The sequence below is a fragment of the Ursus americanus genome, chromosome 11, assembly GCF_024610735.1.
Source record: "Ursus americanus isolate L20-20 chromosome 11, mUrsAme1.1.p, whole genome shotgun sequence".
Taxonomy (NCBI): domain Eukaryota; kingdom Metazoa; phylum Chordata; class Mammalia; order Carnivora; family Ursidae; genus Ursus; species Ursus americanus.
Genome location: NC_142137.1, coordinates 67731378 through 67752712, shown reverse-complemented (window position 1 = coordinate 67752712; position 21335 = coordinate 67731378). Strand labels below are relative to the sequence as shown.

At 40.5% G+C, this 21335-nt stretch overlaps 1 protein-coding gene and 1 long non-coding RNA gene across 2 annotated transcripts in view; one reads left to right on the top strand and one right to left on the bottom strand.

Moving 5' to 3' along the window:
* LOC123797498 (uncharacterized) overlaps window positions 1-21335 on the bottom strand; it is a 215686-nt gene that overhangs the window by 91962 nt on the left and 102389 nt on the right. The window lies entirely within an intron of this gene.
* On the top strand, window positions 1765-11430 carry TAGAP (T cell activation RhoGTPase activating protein). The gene is made up of 10 exons (XM_045805437.2): window positions 1765-1912; window positions 2497-2581; window positions 2670-2723; window positions 3038-3104; window positions 4810-4976; window positions 5653-5814; window positions 6275-6384; window positions 7821-8016; window positions 8598-8712; window positions 9323-11430. The coding sequence occupies exons 2-10, from the start codon at window positions 2555-2557 to the stop codon at window positions 10594-10596; spliced, it is 2172 nt and encodes a 723-aa protein (XP_045661393.2). The 5' UTR covers window positions 1765-1912; window positions 2497-2554; the 3' UTR covers window positions 10597-11430.

Sequence of the window (21335 nt, the reverse complement as noted above, 5' to 3'; positions counted from 1 at the left end):
GTTCATGAAATACATATTAGTGAAAAGAATGACTATTTTATATGTAAATGTATTTGCTCAGAAATTATTTCCTGAGTACCTACAACGTGCCTGTCTCTAGGCTAGGAAGAGCATATATGCCCTTTTAGATCATTAAAAAAAAAAGTCACTGCGTCATTTTGAAGGTCTGTAGAGGCAGGAGGGAGGATGAAAGGCAGTAATGGGCACAGGTTTGCGGGGACACAGCTCTAAACTCTGGCTGTGTGGCGGTTTTCTGAGGGACCCTCCAGCTGGAGACCTGAACACCACCCGCTGAAACACTGAGTGAGGGGACAAATTTTAACTGCTCCGTGCTCCAGGTTCCCGAAGAACCCCTACTCATGACTTCCTTTTGGTATAAAGACAATAGAGCTACCAATCTGAAAGTCTTGGAGTTAAAGTCTTCCAATGATGAATTAAGACGAGGTAGTTTTAATTTTTGTTGAAGAAGAACACACAGGCAGAAATGTGAACATGAGATGATCAGCGCCCAGATCAAGAGATGGACCATCACAAAGCCCTCTCTGGCCCCCAGTGGTCACTACCCAGCCCAGGGATGCGACCGTAACAGCACAGATTGCCTCCTAACAGCATAGATGACTTTGCTTTGCCTGCAAGATACACTCTTTTGTGTCTGGCTTCTTTAGCGCCACGTTATATGGAGAGACCCAACCACACTGCTGGATGTAGTTACAGACTTCGCGTTCTCAGGGCTACGCAACACTCCACTATGTGAAGATGTCACAGTGGATGTCACATTCTGCTCCTCAGGTACTTGAGTCATTTTATATATAGACTTTTAGCCACAGAAAAGACTGGAGAGTTTCTCTTTTCCAGAAGGAAGGATCCACAGATGAAATTCACTACCTGTTTTCTACTTGAAATTGGTCTGATCAAAGGAATTTTGGGGGGCGCCTGGGTGGCTCAGTGGGTTAAGTGTCTGCCTTCAGCTCAGGTCATGATCCCCGGGTCCTAGGATCAAGCCCCACATCGGGCTCCCTGCTCAGCAGGGAGTCTGCTTCTCTCTCTCCCTCTGCCTCTCTACACCCCCTCCCCCTACTCATGCTCTCTCTCTCACTCCCTCTCAAATAAATAAACAAAATCTTTTTTTTTAAAGGAATTTTTGGTTTTCCTTCCATGTCAAGACTAGAGATGGTCTAACTACAAATTAAGTATTAACAATTTTAACTAGGAGTTAGGGAAAGGTGAAGGGGATTAATATCTTGGCAGCTGACTTTCGTGGACTCTTCCTAATTCCAAAGGAAACCGATGGTGACCATTTCTCAAACGAGGCAGCATGTCTGGGGCTTCTTAGAGGAATAGCATCCCACACCCAGAGGGTTGCCACTCAATGTATGGTGACCGATGAACGGAGTAGATGGTGGGTGGGAGGGGAGACAGTACCCAAACAGGATACAAAATAAGGGCACCTGAAATCACCACTTTACAAAATAAAATTATGTTTATTACAGAATAACACAACTTCTTATTCACACATCCCACCTGTGACATTAATCAGAGCCTTTACCTATGAGCCATATGTCATCTTTTCCACCCTTAGTAGTTTATAAGATTTTTTTTTTTTTTTTTTACTTTTAAGTGTTAGAAGAAAAAGAACCAGAGCTGCCCTAAAAGGAATGAGGAAGTGAGAGCTCCCCAGTGTCTGGCTGGCTATGTCTGGGTGACAACCCATGATGTTCTTTCCGGTCTCAGTAATATTCTGAATTTCCACCTGCCCGCCCCCTCTCGTTTATAATGCAGAACACGTGAAGTTAGAGTGGTTCAGTCTTCCTCTCTCTATCAGTGGATTAGTAGGAGCAGAGTGTTATGCTGTTTCTCCCATTTTGCACTGTTCCCCGGAGATAAGAGAACTCCGGCTGGAGGCCCTCCGAGGGTAAGTACCATAAATTAACATAACTGGAAAATTAGCTAGCTGGCAAACACTGGTCTTCGAGAGCACCTCCAACAGAAAACGGCTGTACTCTGAACCATGCAGCAAATAATGTTAACAGACTCCGAGCACGGTTTGTCTCAGGGTGGAGCCTGCACTCTTTCGGTATAGGAATTCTGTCAACGTTAACTTCGTTTTGTGTTTCCTGCAAGCAGCATCCTGGGGATCAGCTGTTTCCTCTGGGGGTTAGAGGAGCTCCTCCATGCAGAGCACATAATACAGTGCCTGACAATGTCAGCTCCACGCCCCCAAAAAACATGAGTTATCATGATTGTTAGATTATCTCTTGCTGGGAATGGAATAAATGAATAACAAAGCTTGGCATGGTAACGATAGCAAGTTTAAAAATTTTAGAAATAAGTATGTTCAGGTGCTGTTCTTAATAGCCGAATACATCTGGTAACATATCACAGACTTGAAATGAAAACTTTTCTATCTAATCATTTCAGACTTTGTGTTTTGGCACCGAAATTGGACTACTTATCATGTGTCTCCCTCCTCACTCTCTCCCATATGATTTCTCACAGGCAGAGCCAAGGCCACACGGGAGCAAAATTCATCCCCGGACAGTCAGCCCGAAATCTAATGAAGCTGATAAGCAGCTGCAATGCTGTACGTAGCCCTCTTAAATTTCTTAACTCATGTTTTCCAGAGGTAATAGTCAAACGATCTTTGCCTCATTTAATTTTTTCTCTTGCAGTCAAAAACACTAAATGCCAATAACATGGAGACATTGATCGAGTGTCAGTCAGAGGTAAGAGAGCAATTGTAAAAACATTTCATCTGAACTGTGAGAACATGGAAAACTTTGTTTTCACGGAGTATTGTTTGGATTGTATAATTATCAGAGTAGAAAATTAACATCCTAAATGTAGTTAATTAAATATATTAATTCGGACCTTATATGATGATAATCAAGACCTTATTATTGATTCTAGAAGCTAGAAAAAGATCATTGGATTTTATTGACTAATTTTTAATATGAATAAAACATTGTCCATATATTTTGTGGGGAAAGACTGGGTAGATCTCTTCAATCATTTTTAATGAAAATAAATATATTTTTAGGATGATATCAAGGAACATCCTCTGTTGGCATCATGTGAGAGTGAAGATAATATTTGCCAGCTAACTGGTGAGTTTTGAAAACATACTGGTCTTTTATGTAAGTGCTAACAACAAATGTTCTTGGTTTGCAAAACCACAGTACTTTACCCTACTAGGAATTTTTTTTTTAAGTATTCTTTTAAAGACCGCAGAACATTAACACTTAAATGGCCGGCAGACTCCAGCTCACTAGAGCATCAGGGCACTCTGACAGAAAAGATCCTTTCTACAGCCAACCCCCCCAGCTCTCCGAGGAGTTTTTGGTGGGGTCAGATCTCCCGGCTACTTCTGTTTTGACAATTAAAGCAGGCATACATATGAAAAATAGTTCCTTTTCCCTTTTCTTCCTTCTCTAATGAAGAATGAATGTAAGAACCCACAAAGCAATCATTGCTGATCTCCAATTCCTAGGAGCCCACCATTCGCTCTTCACTGTTTTCATAATATGTTTTGTATTACATAACCGCGACCCAGTTCTCTTCAACCATAAGGACAAGCCACTTCTCCATCCATACTCTTCCACTTGCCAGTGTAGAAACATACTGTAATGCATGTAGAAAATACAGCTTTTATATGTAGAGGAAAACAAGAGAAGGAAAAAGAGGGAGAATAAAAAGAAAGAAGGAAACATGTGAGATGGGATACCCATTGTACACATGACTTCAGGAATTTGCAAAGATAGAACATCTCACTAATGTTTTCATGATAATTCCCAACTACCAGGTCTAGGTTCAAGCCTTCCCGAGGCAATTTGCGCCAGCCCTATCTTCAAGCAGCCTCCGGGGCAGGGCGGGGGATTCTGAAGGGAACTGCAGACAGACTGCTGTAGCTCCCTCTAGTGGTTGGTTGGTGCTAGTGTGGCTGCAGAAGCGCACTGGCCAGCCCAGCTACAGAAGAGCCTTCCAAATGATCTGGAGCAAGATTCCATTCTTTTTCACAGCTCAGTAATATTCCACTGTATTTATAGACCAGGTCTTCTTTATTCATTCATCTATCAATGGACACTTTGGTTGCTTCCATATCCTGGCTATTGTAAATAATGCTGCAATAAACATAGGGGTGAACATAATCTTGTTGAATTAATGTTTTCTTTCCCTTTGGGTAAAACCTAGCAGTAAAATTACTGGATCATATGGTATTTCTGTTTTAATTTTTTGAGGAAACTCCATATCGTTTCCCATCGTGACTGAAACTAATGTAACATTCTATATCAACTAAACTTCAATTTAAAAAAAAGAAGATCTTGAGCAAGTCACTTCCTCTCCTTTTAAAAAGTTTTGTTTTCTCTGCCAGTCAAAGGAGAAAATTAAAATAATCTATTTCACATCAGAAAAACCCACCGGAGTTATTAAGGTCAATATATGAAGATGGTTGTTTGTAATCTGCTCGGCTAGTTTTTGCCGATTTTCTGTAGCAAACAGCCAGTGAAGAGTAAAAACAGGAAAGGTGGAGACTTTGAGGAACCTGGGTGTTGATATTTAGGGGCCGGTTGCTCTGGTAACCAATGTGGTTGCTTTTCGGGTTCATTTTTCTAGATTAAAATTCATGCCCTTTGCTTTCTCAGTTTTTCAAAATCATTCCCCCACACCCTCGTAGGCATACCCTAGATGACATTATGTGGCTGACAATATCCATTGTCTTATATGGATCTTTATTAATTATTTTAATAGTTATTTAATAATTTAATAATTATGAATCTAATTTTTCTCTTCGCCTTGTTTTCCTGGCTGTAGAAATTAAGAAGAGAAAGAAGGTGCTGTCTTGGCCCTTTCTCATGAGAAGGCTTTCTGCTGTGTCAGATTTTTCTGGGGCTTCAGAACCTGAATTAAAAACATCACTATTTGATCAGCCCTTGTCAATCATCTGTGGTGAGGACGACACACTCCCCAGACCCATTCAGGTAGGTGTGTACATACTCGCAAACCTACTTCAGGTTTTTGTCAGATGTGAAAAATCCTTGGGAGCTCTAAATATCATTCTTATGCTAAACTTGCTGGGGCCAATCGTTAGGTTTTTCCACTTTTGGAAATGGTGTTTCCACATGTGAGTGCAGTCAGGAGACTAGGAGGCTGTTTACATTCTACAAGTTAGTTGTACTTGCCCTCCATCCCTCCATCCCTCCATCCTCTTGATTTCATGGACTTAAGAATGCTAAAAGATACGTAGCTTCTGAGAAGTCAACAGATAGAGATGGGGTATAAAGTATCTGATCAGAAATCCAGTGTTTATATATAGAATGACTTGAAAGGAGAGAGACCGGAAATAATTTAAGAATGTACAAAATTAGCGCTTTCAAACTTATCTCTTCTGAAAAATATAGCAGAGTGGAGGAAGACAGTTGATAGTAATGGGGCTGTGAAAACCTGGCATTCGTGGTCTCTTGTAAAGACCATGTTGGTATCACAGAGAACCACCTTTTATGGAGAGGATTCTCTATCACAGGTGAAGTTTGCTACTGTTCTCATGCACCGTTTTAATAACCAAACATAGATTTTTCATGTAGTAGTAGCAGCACATGGTTTCATGTATTCAAAGTAAGGGTAACCTTTTCCTATTTCTACATCTCTTTCCTACAGGATATTCTCACTATTCTGTGCCTTAAAGGACCTTCCACAGAAGGGATCTTCAGGAAAGCAGCCAATGAGAAAGCCCGCAAAGAGCTAAAGGAGGAGCTCAACTCGGGAGGCATGGTGGATCTGAAAAGTCTCCCTGTGCACCTTCTGGCTGCGGTCTTTAAGGTGAGGTCACGACATTTCTGCCAATAACCTGCGGTGGACTCTGACGCATTAAGTCTCTGAAAATAAGAAACGGGCCCTTCTCCCTACAAATCAAAGTAAACTGATCTTAGAGTTTAAGTTTTTTAGTGAAGCCTTCTTTCTCTTATATAAACATCTGTGTCTATGATCTCAGATTCCAACAGAGAATGATACAGTACATTCTCCCCCAAATTCTGATGAGAAAAGGCCAAGTCCATGCTCCTGAAGCTGGGAGCCCCTCAGATGATGGCCTCACTCTGTTCACTGTCAGGAAGTTGCTGAGAGAGATTTCCCTAGAGTGTTCAAATGCAGGAAGGAAGGGGGTGCAGCCTGTGGCAGGATGATCAGAGGGTCCCTGAGCTGGACCAGACAAGGGGAAGATGAGGACACCAGTACATGATGTAACCCAACCAGGCCCAACCGTTCCCCTTTCATCCTCCAGGACTTCCTCAGAAGTATCCCACAGAAGCTACTTTCATGTGACCTGTTTGAGGAGTGGATGGACGCACTGGAGAGGCAGACCGAGGAGGACAAAATTGAGGCCCTGAAACAGTAAGTGGCCGGAGTCATTGCCAGAGGCCAGGCCCACATGGTCTCCGTCTTCTGATTCTTCACACGATTCTCTGAGTGTTTCAGGAACACTGACATGTGTAGGGAATCAGAGTAGAATTATGTATCTATGCCCAGAATAAAAATCACAAGGTATCCTGGACATTCCTTTTAAAGTAGTTTTAGCCAAAGGAAAGGAAGCGCTTTTTCAAAGAGTTTCTAGAAAGTGAACTTCAACATTCACAAATCCCAAGAGGTGGAGGAGGCTAAAAGCATAAGTAGTTCAAGAAGGTATGAGACAAAATCGTAGACGAAAGCCTCAAAACAGGTTAAGCAGCCAAGTGTAGGGATGTGGGTTATCCTCAATCTAATAGATTTGTGTCAGACAAGGCAACAATTTCCCCCATAAAACGTCCCTTAAAGCATAGGAGAACAATCTGGAAGGGATGGTTTTGATCATAAAATTCCACAGCCTATTTCACAGTCTTCTAATTAACCAAAATGAAAACTCTATAAAAACAAATTCCAAAGACAACAGAAATGATTACATTTGTAAATGAAACTGTAACCTGCTAGCGACCAGACAATCTCAAACACCTAACTTCAAAATATCAGCAGTTTTGCCAAATGCTATGAAAGTCTGTCTCTTTGTTATGATAGTCCCATGTGGCTAAATATTTCCAGTGAAATAGTTATTGATAAATTGAAGACATTAGAATATCTGTCCCAAATTGAAAATCCTAAGATTACCGTAAGTTTCTCCTTAAAGACAATACGCTCTCCCATAATAGTAACTTCTTATGAGAAGTGAAAACAGTCCCCATATTAGAGTCACTGTTGCATATTTTGAAAAAGTGAGGCTTTACTCATCTCATTTGTTATCATTACTACCAATGTTACCGTTTTAAGTGCCTGACTTGACCATATTTACAAACATGCCCTTAGAAACTAATTTCTTCTCCACAAAGATTTCTTGGAATGGCATAAAAATGGGTCATCTTTGTGTGATGATCACAGATCAAGAAAGGCAAATGATTGGGCTCCCAAAATACCAGTCACACGGTGTTAGAAAGACGTTCTGCATGGCTACACGATTATTCTACAAAACAGTTCCCAAAATGTATCAACTATGAAGCTTGTTGCAGAAGTTAAGGATTCCCACTGTAAGATCTACACAAATAATAAAGGGCTGTGTTATTGGTGTGCTGGTTATAAAGACCAGTGTCTTAGGTCTTGAAGATCTCGTGGTTAACCAGTTTCAATCCACATCACTTGCCACTGGAAGTGTCTGAATGAACATTTCACAATCTTACTGATGAAAATGCACCTTCCTCATTTTGAAGGAAGTCTGGGCTAGGCAGAAACTTTCAACTTGCTACACTAAAGCTGAGAGGCCCATTAGCTTCCTCTAAAACCAGCTTCCCTGCACCTCATTCCAGGGTTGCAGATAAGCTCCCCCGGCCCAACCTCCTGCTGCTCAAGCACCTGGTCTCCGTGCTCTACCTGATCAGCAAGAACTCCGACGTCAATAAGATGGACGCCAGCAATCTAGCTATCTGCGTCGGACCCAACGTGCTGACCCGGGAGAATGACCAACACCTGTCTTTAGAAGCCCAGAAAGACTTGAACAACAAGGTTTGTTCCGGTCTCTGTCCGAGAAACTCCCAATGTATGAGCTCACCATCTGTTTGAAAAAGCCGAGTGATAAAATGCCTCTGAGTCTCTCTGGCTGACTCAAGCTCACAGTGAAATATGAAATGCAAAATGCTTTTGTCATAGTTCTGCTCTCTTAGATTTATGCATTTAAGGAAACGGAACAGTCCTGTCTCATAAGATGACAAAGGTGTCCTTTGTTAAGGCTAAATCTCACTGTCTCCTAGGATAGAAAAGCCCTTTTGTTTGGCTGGGTTTTTTTTCATTTGTGCATTGCACTCTGTCAGTCCAACTATCAGTTTGGGAAACTCCTTACCCATATGAAAATTTTAGTTAGAGTTTTTTTTTTTAATTCTCAAAAACTGCATGTCTCAAAAATAACTTCAATATATATGATTTTTACCAATTTTCTGTATGTTCTTTTTAAACACATAAAGATCTCATATGCTCATTTTGGCACCTCCCTAACAGTGAATCCTCATTATAACCCCATTCCTTCTCCTCTTCCTTTAAAAAAATCAAAGATGTCTTTAGGCTGACAACTGGCTTCTTTTTCCTCATAGGTTAAGACAGTGGTGGAATTCCTCATCGATAACTGCTTGGAAATATTTGGGGAGAACATTCCAGCACATTCCAGTACTGCTTCTGATGACTCCCTGGAACACACTGACAGTTCAGGTACCAAATGTGCTCTTGATTGATTATGATTGTGGGGGAAGTCCATTCCAGTCTGCCAGTCCATGCCAGTAATGCAAAGTATCTCTGGTATTTGAAGCAGAAGTTGCCTGCACAAGTCGCCAAACCAAATTCATAGGATGCCATTAACGTGGAAACTTGCTCTCAAATTTTCCTGCAGTCTCCTCACTCAGCTGACACCCCCTCAGCTTCTTTCTGAATCATAAAGAACTGCTACTTTTACCAAGTTATCTTTGGCTAGAGGGTTTTTTCCACATAAAGAGAAATGGGTCCATTAAAATGGAATGGATCCAATAAAAGAGCCATCCAAAGGATAAATTTTTAAATTTAAGATCAATTAATGTTCGGTGAAACGCTGTTTTGTCTCTTTTCTCATTCTCTCACTAGTATTTCCTTTTCCTACTTCTCTTCTGCACTTCAAACTAGGAAAGGAACAAAATTTTAATGTGACCGATCTCTTTCATATCAAGCCTCAGAGTAGCTTCACCAGATTACCTAGCGCCATACTTGATACTAGTAGGGTGAATTGTACAAAAGTTTATTTGTCAAAGAAACTGACCCAGAAACTCAACTGTCCCTTAACTTCCTCCAGACATGTCAACGCTGCAGAATGACTCAGCCTATGACAGCAACGATCCTGATGTGGAATCCAGCGGTGCCACAGGCTCCCCAAACAGGCAGCCCCAGATGCCCTTGGAGATGGCTGCCTGCTGGGAGCCCAGAGGCCCGCAGCTCGCTTGGGAGTTGAGCCCAGAGCCCATTGTCAGCACCGTAGCCAGGCTGAAAAACTCCCTCAGGGAACCAGACAGGAGCTACTCAGAGCCCAGCATGTCATCCTCACAGGAGAGCCTCGAGAGTCAGAAAACTCACCAAAAACTAACACGAAGTGAGGACGACTTCACCATGGCCCAGGCAGGGGCTTGTTTGGAAGGTGAGGAAGCCGAAGACCCGTTTCCAGAGGAAGTGTTTCCTGCAGCTGAAGGCAAAATCCAGAGGCCACAGGACCTGAAGGTGAAGAACTCGACTCAGGGTTTGGGGTTACTGTGGGGACTGGCACCCAAAGCCTCCTCCAGTGGCTCTCTGGATGCTTCCTCTGACAGCTCCCCCGTGGCTTCTCCTTCCAGTCCCAAAAGAAATTTCTTCACCAGACATCAGTCTTTCACAAAGACAGAGAAAAGTAAGCCCAACAGAGAGATTAAAAAACATTCCATGTCATTCTCCTTTGCCTCTCACAAAAGAGTGCTGACCAAAACCCCCAGCTGTGTGTCTGTGAAATCCAAAGGCTTTACAAGAGACCAAGTAAAGAAAGGTTTTAAAAAAGAAAGCCAGCTTGCTGGGCGAATCATCCAGGAAAACTTGTCTGAAATCCAGGGCCAAACAGCGCTAGACTTTAGCTCCAGATCCTACAGCGTCTCAGTCAAGGATGTGTTCCTGCATGTGGATCAGAGAAGCCCTGGGAGTCCACCATCTTACGAAGAGGCCATTCGGTGCCATGCATCGGACCTCTCGGCCTATGGGGGCCAAACAGTTGGCAGCATGAGGGCTAGAATGTTCAGCCAGGACACTCAACTACCGCCTCTCCTACCTTTTCACCACGGAGGGAATTCAAGAAATATACGCAGTCAAGAACCACTTGACGGGCACAGACTATCTCCCAGGACTGAGAGTTGGAAACAGAGCAGGACTGTCCACACTTCTGTCGAAACGATAGGACAAGTGACTGTCACAGGGAGACCAGAGCTGCACCGGCTAAGAACTGTATCTGAGTCAAAACAGAAGTCTAAGCTGGACCACCTAGTGCGGCGAGGTAGTCAGCCAGTCTTTGAGGCGGACCAACTCCAGTATGCTAAAGAATCCTACATTTAGGAAGGCCGTCCAGACACCATGACATGGCTTGTGGTATCTCTGTAAATGCATGACTGTATAAAGAACTGCTTTAGACTCTGTTTTCTAAAAAGTCGAGAATAAGCTCCTTTAGAGAAGTTGTGTAGAGCCTCCTCAGAGGGGCTAGCTATGCAACAGCACTCAGGTAGTGTCTATGTGTGCCCGAATTTGTGCAACATGTAGCAAGTGTATAAATGTACTGAAGACAAGGTGTTAGGTGCAAAGATGTCTACATGAATATGTGTGTACTTGTTTGTGAACTTGTGGTCTATGGCATTGCTGGTCTCTGCCTCCTGGGACACTTTTCTATTGGTTGGTGTTCCAAAGTAATTTTTCTTCTCTTTTCATGTTGCCTCAAATGTCATGCCATTTTTCATATCTTCCACAAACTCCATTTAGGGGGAAATGTTTAAATCTCTGTTAGAAGTTTACTCCAGTAAGCAGCTTTGTGAAAATTACTCACCATGATAAGAAAAAGGAGCAGACTGCAAGGAATAGACTTCAGTGTCTGGAGTTATCAAAGGCATTACAAACGCCAGTAAATGAAAAGGTCATTGTTAAAATTGATGAAAAATACTTAAATGTGTCTGTTTAATCATCTCATTTTCAATTTGGACAGATGAGTAAAAATGCAGTACATCAATATTGACTAATTTAGAGCACTGTGAGTTTCTCTGTGGCTCAGTAATATCTTCTCCAACAGTGTGGAGGAAATTACTCTATATGCATTGGGGATCATATATAGAATTTCAATGTAATCTCACTACAATAAATTGCCTTCCTTGTTTCAAAGTAAAAATGTTCATTCTTTACTGATATGTTGCCTTCTCTCCCTTGATTCATAGAAACCCAGGAAAAGCACTCATACACTGGGTCATTCAACAACATTTATTGAATATATATTCATTACTCTAGATTAATAGGCAGGCTGGGAGCTTGTCTTTAGAAAGAAAAGACCAATCCAGTTCTCCAGTGGTTTGCAAATCCATAAAAATGTACCTACTTGAAGCCATTTTTTCAATAGTCAATCAGAGGCCAGAAAATTTAGAATGCAGGGGGTACCTGGGTAGCTCAGGCACTTAAGAGTCTGCCTTCGGCTCAAGTCATGATCCCAGGGTCCTGAGATTGAGCCCCACATCAGGCTCCCTGCTCAGCAGGGAGTCTTCTTCTCCCTCTCTGTCTGCCCCTCCCCCCACTGCTCATGGTCTCTCTCCATCTCTCAAATAAAGAAATGAAATCTTAAAAAAAGAGATGGTAAAAAACAAAATTTCGTATGCAAATACAGGGTAATATAGTCAATATAATTTTTCCTGTTTTTAGTGAATTAAACTCTTCAGGACCTTTAGAAACCTTGTTTTTTTGATGACCAGGTTGCTCATTCACAAACATACTGGTAAAATATTTGTCATATATTAATTAGAACTTTAAGTCTTAATGATTAAAATATTTATCTAGTACCTTGGAGATACTAGACTTCTATTTTCCTTATTTTATCAACCTCTTCCATAAAACACTGTGTGTTTTTGATTTGTTCAAGAAATATTTTTGCATTGGCCAACCACCAGATAGTGAAGGCCTATTATTCTTTTCAAAGGAGATTTATTGATAATGTGGTAAAAAGTTAAAAATGTAACCCGGATTGCTCAAGGCAACATGCTCAGACCTCATAATGTCATTAGAAATATTTTATTAAGCACGCCAAAAGTGTACAAATTTCAAGAGACAGACACTCCCCTCTGACGGCTAACTTCAAAAAAGCAATCCTTTTCCAGAGTTGGACACAAATAGTAATAGCTACAATTTTTAGCATCTACTGTGTGCCAAGCACTGTTCTAAGTATTTCAGGACTAAAACAAGCATAGCGACTTCCTACTGAGAATCAGAATTCTCATCAATAAATAACTAAGACTTGGAAGGCTCCAATCTATTCCACTTTACCACTGACCTGACCTCTGTGTGACCTAACTCAGATCACGAAACACCTGTCCTAAATTTCCTTATTTTAAAAAAGCAGGTGTGAGACTGGAGTCTTCTACCTATCACATGCAAGTAGTATAGTTGCTGGCAAAATTTATGAGCTCCTTGCAGACAAGCAAATGTCATCAATGTTGCTGTCTCTGAGTGGTGGAGGAAAAGGTGTGGTGACTACTTCAAATATTGCAGAGTGGTCTTCCTACATCTCTCCATGCGGTCCACTGGCTTTTAGGGTTGCCCAGCCTGCTTGCCAAGCCCATCAGTTGGCTAGGGCTACCATAACAAAATGCCACAGACAAATAACGTAAGCTATAGAAATATTGTGTCACAGTGCTGGAGGCTAGGACTGAACTCGAGGCATCAGCAGGTTGGTCCCTTATGAGGGCTACAAGGGAAGGATCTGGTCCAGGCTTCTCTCCTTTGCTGGAACACAGCCATCACTCTGGGTCTCTACACTGTCTTCCCTCCATGTGTATCTATCCCCAAATTTCCCTTTCTTGAGGGACACCACCAGTCATAATGGATTAGGGCTCTAGTGATCCATTTTACCTCTTTATAGTCACATTCTGAGATACTATGAGTTATGACTTCAACAAATGAATGAGGGGTGGGGAAGGACACAGTTCAACCCTTACACCAAGTTTCAGAGAATAGTACTTCATGAGACCGTCATTATACTTCACCATAACCAGAGGACCCAAGCTTATGGTAAGATTTGGATATTAAATGATGCTCTAAGGAGCGCACATGATGGGATGAGCACTGGGTGTTACACGCAACCGATGAATCATTGAACACTACATCTAAAACTAATAATTGGCTAATTGAATTAAATTCTTAAAAAATAACGCTCTAGTGAAAGACCCAGGAACACCAGAGTCCTATCCTCCATGGACCCCTTAAGGGTCACACAATTGCAAATGCGACAATCACAAGTGTGCCTGACACCCCAATGAGAGGTGTAGGGTAACATCAGTTTGGAAGTCAAGGGCTAAGTAGGGGTTTCAACCTAAATGCAGGTCTGATCTCTAGTCTGTGAGCCACTGGGCCTCCCCAGCATCCATGCATTACCTTCCTGGGCCTAGTTTAAAAGGGACCCTGGCCCTCTTACCAAATGAAAGATGAGGAAGCATGTACAGGTAATGTGCCCACTGGGAAATACCAGCATTCACTGCCTTGGAATCTGACTGAACAGACTAGAATTTCTTCCTCTTAGGGAAGATAGGGAATTTTCTCTCCTCCTATAAAGAGGGAGAGAAGTAGATTGCCATATGCCATTGCCATCCTCCCACATGATGCACTGTGATTACCTGTGAAGACACGCTGTGTCCACCCCCACCCCAACACCACCCACGATGTGGTCCAGAATGTTGACTTGTGGATGTTAACCAAGGTTGGGTGCTTATGCTGGAGCTCAGCCAAACTGCAATCATCTCAGAGTCTAGCAAATACAATACTTGTGTCACATGGGGTCCCCAAGCAGGTGAAGTAGCAGCCACGGCTTGTGTGCTAGTCAAATAAATAATACTTGGTGGCCACAGTGCCACCCATGATCATTGATGAGAACGTCCGAGGGCAATAAACACTATTTACCCTGATGCACTATTAAAGGAATAAATTCTAGCTGCATTTTCCTGATTGAGATCTCACTGGAAGGACCGCCAGTACATGCCTTCCTCTTGAAGGGTCAAGCAGAGAGAAATCCACATCAGATGAGATCTCACATATTTTGAGTTTCTTTTTTAATTGAATTATGTAAGATCTTAACTCTTTATCTGCGAAGGGAGAGGAATAAGCTATAAACATTTTGCTAGAGATAGAAGTGAATCACTTTTGGGGGGCCATATTTCAAATCTGGACTAAGATTCTGCATCTTGTCTACTCCAGAGTACAAATTAAATGTGATGGAGGAAAAATCAGTGGGATTAAGTGCTGCCCTCCTCCTATTAATAGACTACAAAGAGGGGCCCCGGGAGACAAACAAACCTGCAGAGTGCAAAGTCTTGCCAGAAAAAGGAAATGCAGAATGATACCATCTCTGCAGGAAAGGAAAGACACAGTGTTGGCACTAGAGGATATGACCCAATTCACAGGGCCTGAGTCCACACCCCAAACGGCCTACAAGGACCAGGTACTAAACTTGTCTGAGCCTCAGTTTCTTCATCTGTAAAATGAGGATAATGGCAACACATCAGTTGTGGGAGGCACACAATAGAAAACTGAGATAACCCCTTAAACAAGATGGGGGTTGTGTTCTCCATTAAATGAAGAACAGACAGGCAGTGCAGGGCTGGCAGTTCCAGGACATCCCAGGGTCCCGGGCTCCTTCACGCCAGGGTCAGCTTCACGAGCATGGGACCTGTGCTGTCTCACTGAGCCCCACGCTGAGAAGGACCCAGCACTGGGGTTAACGCTCTGCTGCTGGCATTTTCTCATTATTAGTAACTGTTGAACAAGGGCCCCTCACTTTCATTTTGTGCTGCCCCCTGCAAATTAGGTAGCTCGTCTTATTCACACTCCGTGGCCTTCCATCATTTCCGTATGCAAGAACCTCCTTCTCCAGCCTTGACCTCCAAATTCCAGGCAGGGATGTTCTGCTCAGTAACTTCTACCTACATCCCAGCAGCCAGAAATTATTCCCATGGCTACACTTACCCACAGAGGAGTCTAGGAAATAGTCTCTCATAGGCATATTGCCTTTCCCAACAAAATCAGTAGGAGTGGGAACTATTAGCCCTTGACACAAAAATCAAATAAAAGAGATCATGGATATGGTACAACACATACTAATTTAATAATAGAAAGGATAAAGCACAGATTATTTAGTATAATGAAACAACTGAAAATGTTGAATATGATTAGGGATAATATAAAGACAAGGCAGATAATAATTTTGGAGTATTCCAATCATTCATATGCACGTTGTGAGAATTCTATAATTATATGAGTAGTTTTAAATAAAATAAATTACTAACAAATATGAATTGACCTCCTAAAACTTAAAACGTACTGCACTTATGTACAGAATTCACAACCTAGAAGAAGAATACGAAAGCACTAAAGGCAAAGCTACATTCCACGTGAGAAATAACATCAAGTGCTATAGTAGAAATGAATAATTGCTTCGTGGTCCAATTAATTTTAGGAAAGGTGCTTCCTATGTGAAACTCCAGAGTCAGTAACAAAAGATTTCAGCCAAGTGTATGACATTTAAAATAATCATGAGGGGCACCTGCGTGGCTCAGTCAGTTAAGCATCTAAATTGAGCTCAAGCCATGATCTCAGGGTCCTGGAATCCAGCCCCCAAACTGGGCTCTCTGCTCAGCAGGTAGTCTGCTTCTCCCTCTGCCCCTGCCTCCCACTCATGCTCTCTCTCTCTCTCTAATAAATAAAATATTTTTAGAATAGGGGCGCCTGGGTGGCACAGCGGTTAAGCATCTGCCTTCGGCTCAGGGCGTGATCCCGGCGTTCTGGGATCGAGCCCCACATCAGGCTCCTCTGCTATGAGCCTGCTTCTTCCTCTCCCACTCCCCCTGCTTGTGTTCCCTCTCTCGTTGGCTGTCTCTGTCTCTGTCAAATAAAAATAAATAAAATCTTTAAAAAAAATATTTTTAGAATAAATAAATAAATAATCATGAGAAACTCCAGGAAGGCATGCATTTATGTGATCAGAGCACATCACTATTTAGAAGGAAGTAGGCGATTTCTTTTTTCCATTCTTGTCAAAAAAGGCATTTCCCTATCCAAAATGGTTTTGGAAAAGACAAAGTACTACATAAGATAACTGCTAATATGTAGATTATATGATTATTTGGAAAATCAAGAGAATCATTAAAAACAAGAACTACTAGAATAAGAAAACACATTAAGCTAGCGAGCTATGAAATTAATACACAGAAACTAAAAGTCTCCATACATACTAACAGAAAATATAACAAAAGAAAAGGTTCCATGCACATTAGCAACAAATGGATAAAATATCCAGGAAGAAACATAATAAAACCAATTTGACAAAAATTTTTTAAAAGTTCTTGGAGGACAAAGAAGTAGAATGGAACAAAAATAGAAGAACTGACTACATTCTTAGAGAGTAAGATTCAAAATCACCAAGTTTTCCTAAGTTACTTATAAACTTAATATGATCACGAAAAAATATCCAACAGGAAGGGTTTTTGTTGTTGTTTGTTGTTCCTGTTGTTACTTACTGAAACGACACATTTAAAGAATCGGTAAATGCTGATTGGAAAGAGAACTCTGAAAAGAAGGATCTGCGAGGGAAAGCCAGCTCTGCCTGATTTTCAGCCATGCTTAGTACATGAACAGATGGGTCCTGGCATATGAACAGACAGCAAACCAACCAGACAGAATAGAAAGCCCAGGGATAGTGGCAGGTGCATACAGGACTTTAGCACGTAAAGGTGGCATTCAAAGCAGTGGGGAATATAAGGATAATTTAATAAATGGTGTTGGTATAAACTGGAAGCCATCTGGGAAAAAGGGGGAACATTATCGCATTATATGTGCCAGGATAAATTCTAGACAGCTCAAAGATTTAAACGTGGGAAGTGAAAGAACCAAACTTCTAGGAGAAATAACGGAAAATACACATCATCTCAGAGTGGGAAAGGCATTTATAACATGACTTAAAGTCCTGACGCCATGAAAGAAAACGACAAGTTCACAATGCCAAAGTCAAAAACACCTGCATGAATAAAACACCATAAACAAGAGACAAATGACAAACTTGAAAAATGCTTGCATCACATATACAGAAAAAGGGCTAACTTCCATAACCTCTACACTACCTGTAAATTGATAAGGGAAAGCACAGAACAATTTTTAAAATGTGCAAAAGGTATGAATAGCCAAAACAGAAGAAGAAAACCAAATGGCCTTTACACATTTGAAAAATGCACAAACTCATTCATTTTTTTAAAGGCAAACTAAAACTACACTAAAACACCATTTCTCCCATCAATAGGCAAAAATGGAAAGTTTAATACCACAGTGTGTGGCAAGGCTGTGGGGAAACTGTTGATTCATTTGTTTCTGTTGCAAGTAGGAACCAATACGTCCCCTAAGTAGGATAGTTTGGCAGTATCTATTAAAGTTACAAATACATAAATCATTTTTCTACTTCTCCCTCTAGGAAAATACTTCACAAATAAGTTTTCATGCATACAGTGTGATTGAGGATATTTGCTTTGTCTATAACAGTAAAAGACTGGAAATGACATAAATGTGCACCATCAGGTAATAATTAAATTATGGTTAATTAAATTATGACACATCCATACAGTTATAAAAATTTCTATGCAGCTGTAAAAGAGAAAGGAGCAAGCGCTTCAGCTATTGACACAGAAAGATGTCCAAGATATATGAAGTAGAAAAAAGCAACATGTAGGTCAATGTGTATTGTATGCTATCATTTATCTTTAAAAAAAAGAAATTAATTATAATAGTTTAATGTGTGGGGGTAGGGAATGGGAAGTGGGATGATGGGGCCAAGAATAAGTAGAAGATATTTCAACAATCCATTTTCTATATTTTTTAGTGTTTGAACTATGTAACTAAGAATATCATCTTCATATATTAAATACAAAACAAATGATAACTAACATTGTTTCTTATATGCCAAGCACATTGAAATGACCTGAGAAATACCTGTGTGGGGTTGGTGTTTCCACATCTGAATGGAGCTGGAAAGTGGGTCAAAGATTTGGGAGGGCCTTGAGTGTTCTCCAAACCAGGATTCAAAGTAGAACAGTGGGAGCCACCCAAGGTAAGACTATGTATTAAGGGGATTACATAGGATGGTTTGGAGGAAGAGCAACGTGAGGCAGGACAACTGGTTCTGAGGTTATTACCCAAATATTAGGGAGCGATTATGTTTGGTCAATAGGAAATCAGGCAGAGTAGCTGCGGTGGGAATGCAGAAGGTCAAAGTGTCCAGATAGTGAAGGGTGGACAGGACGTGACCATTGGAGAGGGCAGGCTGGGCTCTCCAGGAGGACAAACAGGATGAATGCGGGTGGGAAGGAATAGGGCAGGTACAGGGAAGAGCGAAGGCCTGTTCCTGCGAGTATGGCCAGGGTTAGAGGGTGCAGGCTGCAGAGACAGGAGGCCAGGATTAAAATCTTGAAACTTATCATCATCTCTTTGTGCCTTTATTTTCCCATCTGCAAAATGGGGATAATGGTACTACCTATACTGTAGGGCTGACAAGACTAAATAAGATCATATGCATAAAGTACTTTACAGTACCGAAGGCAAAGCTGGTGTTCAATAAATGCTAGTTTTCTCTGGAACATCAGATTTAGATTATTTCCCATGAACTCCTTTGTTACATTACTTGTTTCCCATATATTCAAGTAAAGTATGCTATAAAAATTCAGATTCACAGAGAACATTTTTTAATTTCTCAATGTGATTTTTTGCTATTTGAACACAGAAGCTTTTCAGAAATGTAACTATGCAATTCAAGCCCTTCACGGACACAGCTCCACACTGGAAATCCTGAAAGATGACCCAATTTCACTGCAGTTAGATAACAAAGGCCGGTGGATGTGTATTTAAAGAAGTGCTCCTCCCTTGAATTATCTTTCTTTTTTTTTTTTCTTACAGCTGAATCTGCACACTGACATCAAATATAATGTGACAAAAGTTTAGTACCTCAGCAATTTCAAGATGATAAAATGTCCTGCTAGAGAAAAAATATCAAATTTCAACAAAACTATTTTTAAGCCCAAGAAAAGTATAGGGAAAATACATGTAAAATACACAGGATATTAAAATGTTGAAAATAATAAGCTAGGGAGAAATGGGCAAATTTACGTGTTAATTCCAAAAAGCAATAACTCAAAACATTCTCTGCATTTTCTGATTCTCTCCAAATTCTTTACATACTTTTAATCCATCTAAATAATTGAGATATGTTCCAAGGAGCACCCACTCATAAACTGGCAGGAGGAGATGTGTCCAAAGTTCTTTATTTACATCTCTTAACAGTACATAGTATTAAGCCACTGGACTTTGTTTCCACATATGTCTATATAATTCAAATGGACTGTTATGATTAGGGAAGAGAAAGAAAAACGAGGAAGCTATTTTAAGAGATGAAAAATTTCAAGTGAAAAGCGAGGCATGTCTTTAGTCCTGTGGGGAAGTGTTTTGTCATCACTGGTTGGGACAAGACTGAGGGTCTGGATTACAGCAGGTCCATTCTTAGGACACTTGTTTCCCTTCTTGCTTCTTCCTTCCTTCAATCCTGCAGTCTGTGCTCAGCAGCACAATCTAATTGGAAGGGAAAATAGTCTGGGTTAAGAACTAAGTCTGATCCCAGCTACACTTACTCCTTTAGCAAGTACCCAAGCATCCTTATATCTTGGTCCATTGGGTTAATAATTGTTATTCTTCCATAGGCTTATATTTAAGTCAACGTCATTAAGGTACAATTTACATGCAATAAGCTATATCCATTTAAAATGTACACTTTGATTAATTTTGCCTTATATATAAACTCCAGAAAACATCATGGTCAAAATATGGAACACATTATTGATCATACTTGGTATTGTCAGATTTTTTCTGGTTTAATTCATCCTAGTGGCTACGTAGTATTATCTCACTGTGGTTTTAATCTGCATCTTCCATTGGGGGATGTTGAGCATCTTTTCATGTGTCTACTGGTCATCTGTGAAATATCCAATCCTATGTCCATTTTTTTAAAAAATGGGTTGTCTTTAAGAATTGAGTTCTAAGAGTACTTTACATATTCTACAGCTAGAAACCCTTTGACAGGCACATGTTTTGTCAATATTTTCTCGCAATCAATGGCCTGTGTTTTGATTTTGTTTTCTTACCTATGTCTTTGGGGGAGTAAATGCTTTTTATTTTAATGAAGTCCATTCTAATATGTCTTTCCTTTGTGCTTTTCATCTTCTGTTTAACAAATCTTTTCCTCAATAAGGTCACAAAATTTTTTTCCTGTTTTCTGCTAAAAGTTTCATAGTTTGAGATCTTACATTTCGGCTTATGACCCATTACAAGTTAACTACTGTGTCTGATATGAGGTAAGAGTCAACATTTTTTTTCCCATATGGAATAGACCACTTTTTTTACTGGCATATAACATTATATTAGTTTATTATTTACTAGGTATATAACATAATGATTCATTATCTGTATATATTGTGAAATGATCTCCACAATTCTATTAACATCCATTACCACACAGTCACAAAATTTTTTTGTTATGAGAACTTTTAAGATCTATACTCTTATTAACTTTCAAATAAAGACTCCCTTTCCCCATTGAATTGCCTTGTGCCTTTATTAAAAAAATCAATCCATTAAACATACAGAGATATTTTTGGACTCTCTGATGTTTTGTTGAGTTATCAATATACCTATTCTTTTGTTTATAGTACAGTCTTGAATACTGGAACTTTATAGTAAGTCCTGCAACTTTGTTCTTCTTTTTAAAAATTATTTAGGCAATCCAAGGTCCTTTGCATCCATATAAATTTTAAAATCAGTTTGTAAACTTCCAGGGATTCTTATTGGGATTGAATTAAATGTATAGATCAATTTAGGAAGAACTGACATCTTAAAATTGAATCTTCCAATCCACGAAGATAATATATCTTTCCACTCATTTAAGTCTTAAAATTTCTCTCAGCCGTACCCTGTGGTTTTCAGTGTACATCTGTCTACATTTATTTCTAAATAATCTGATTTGGGGACCT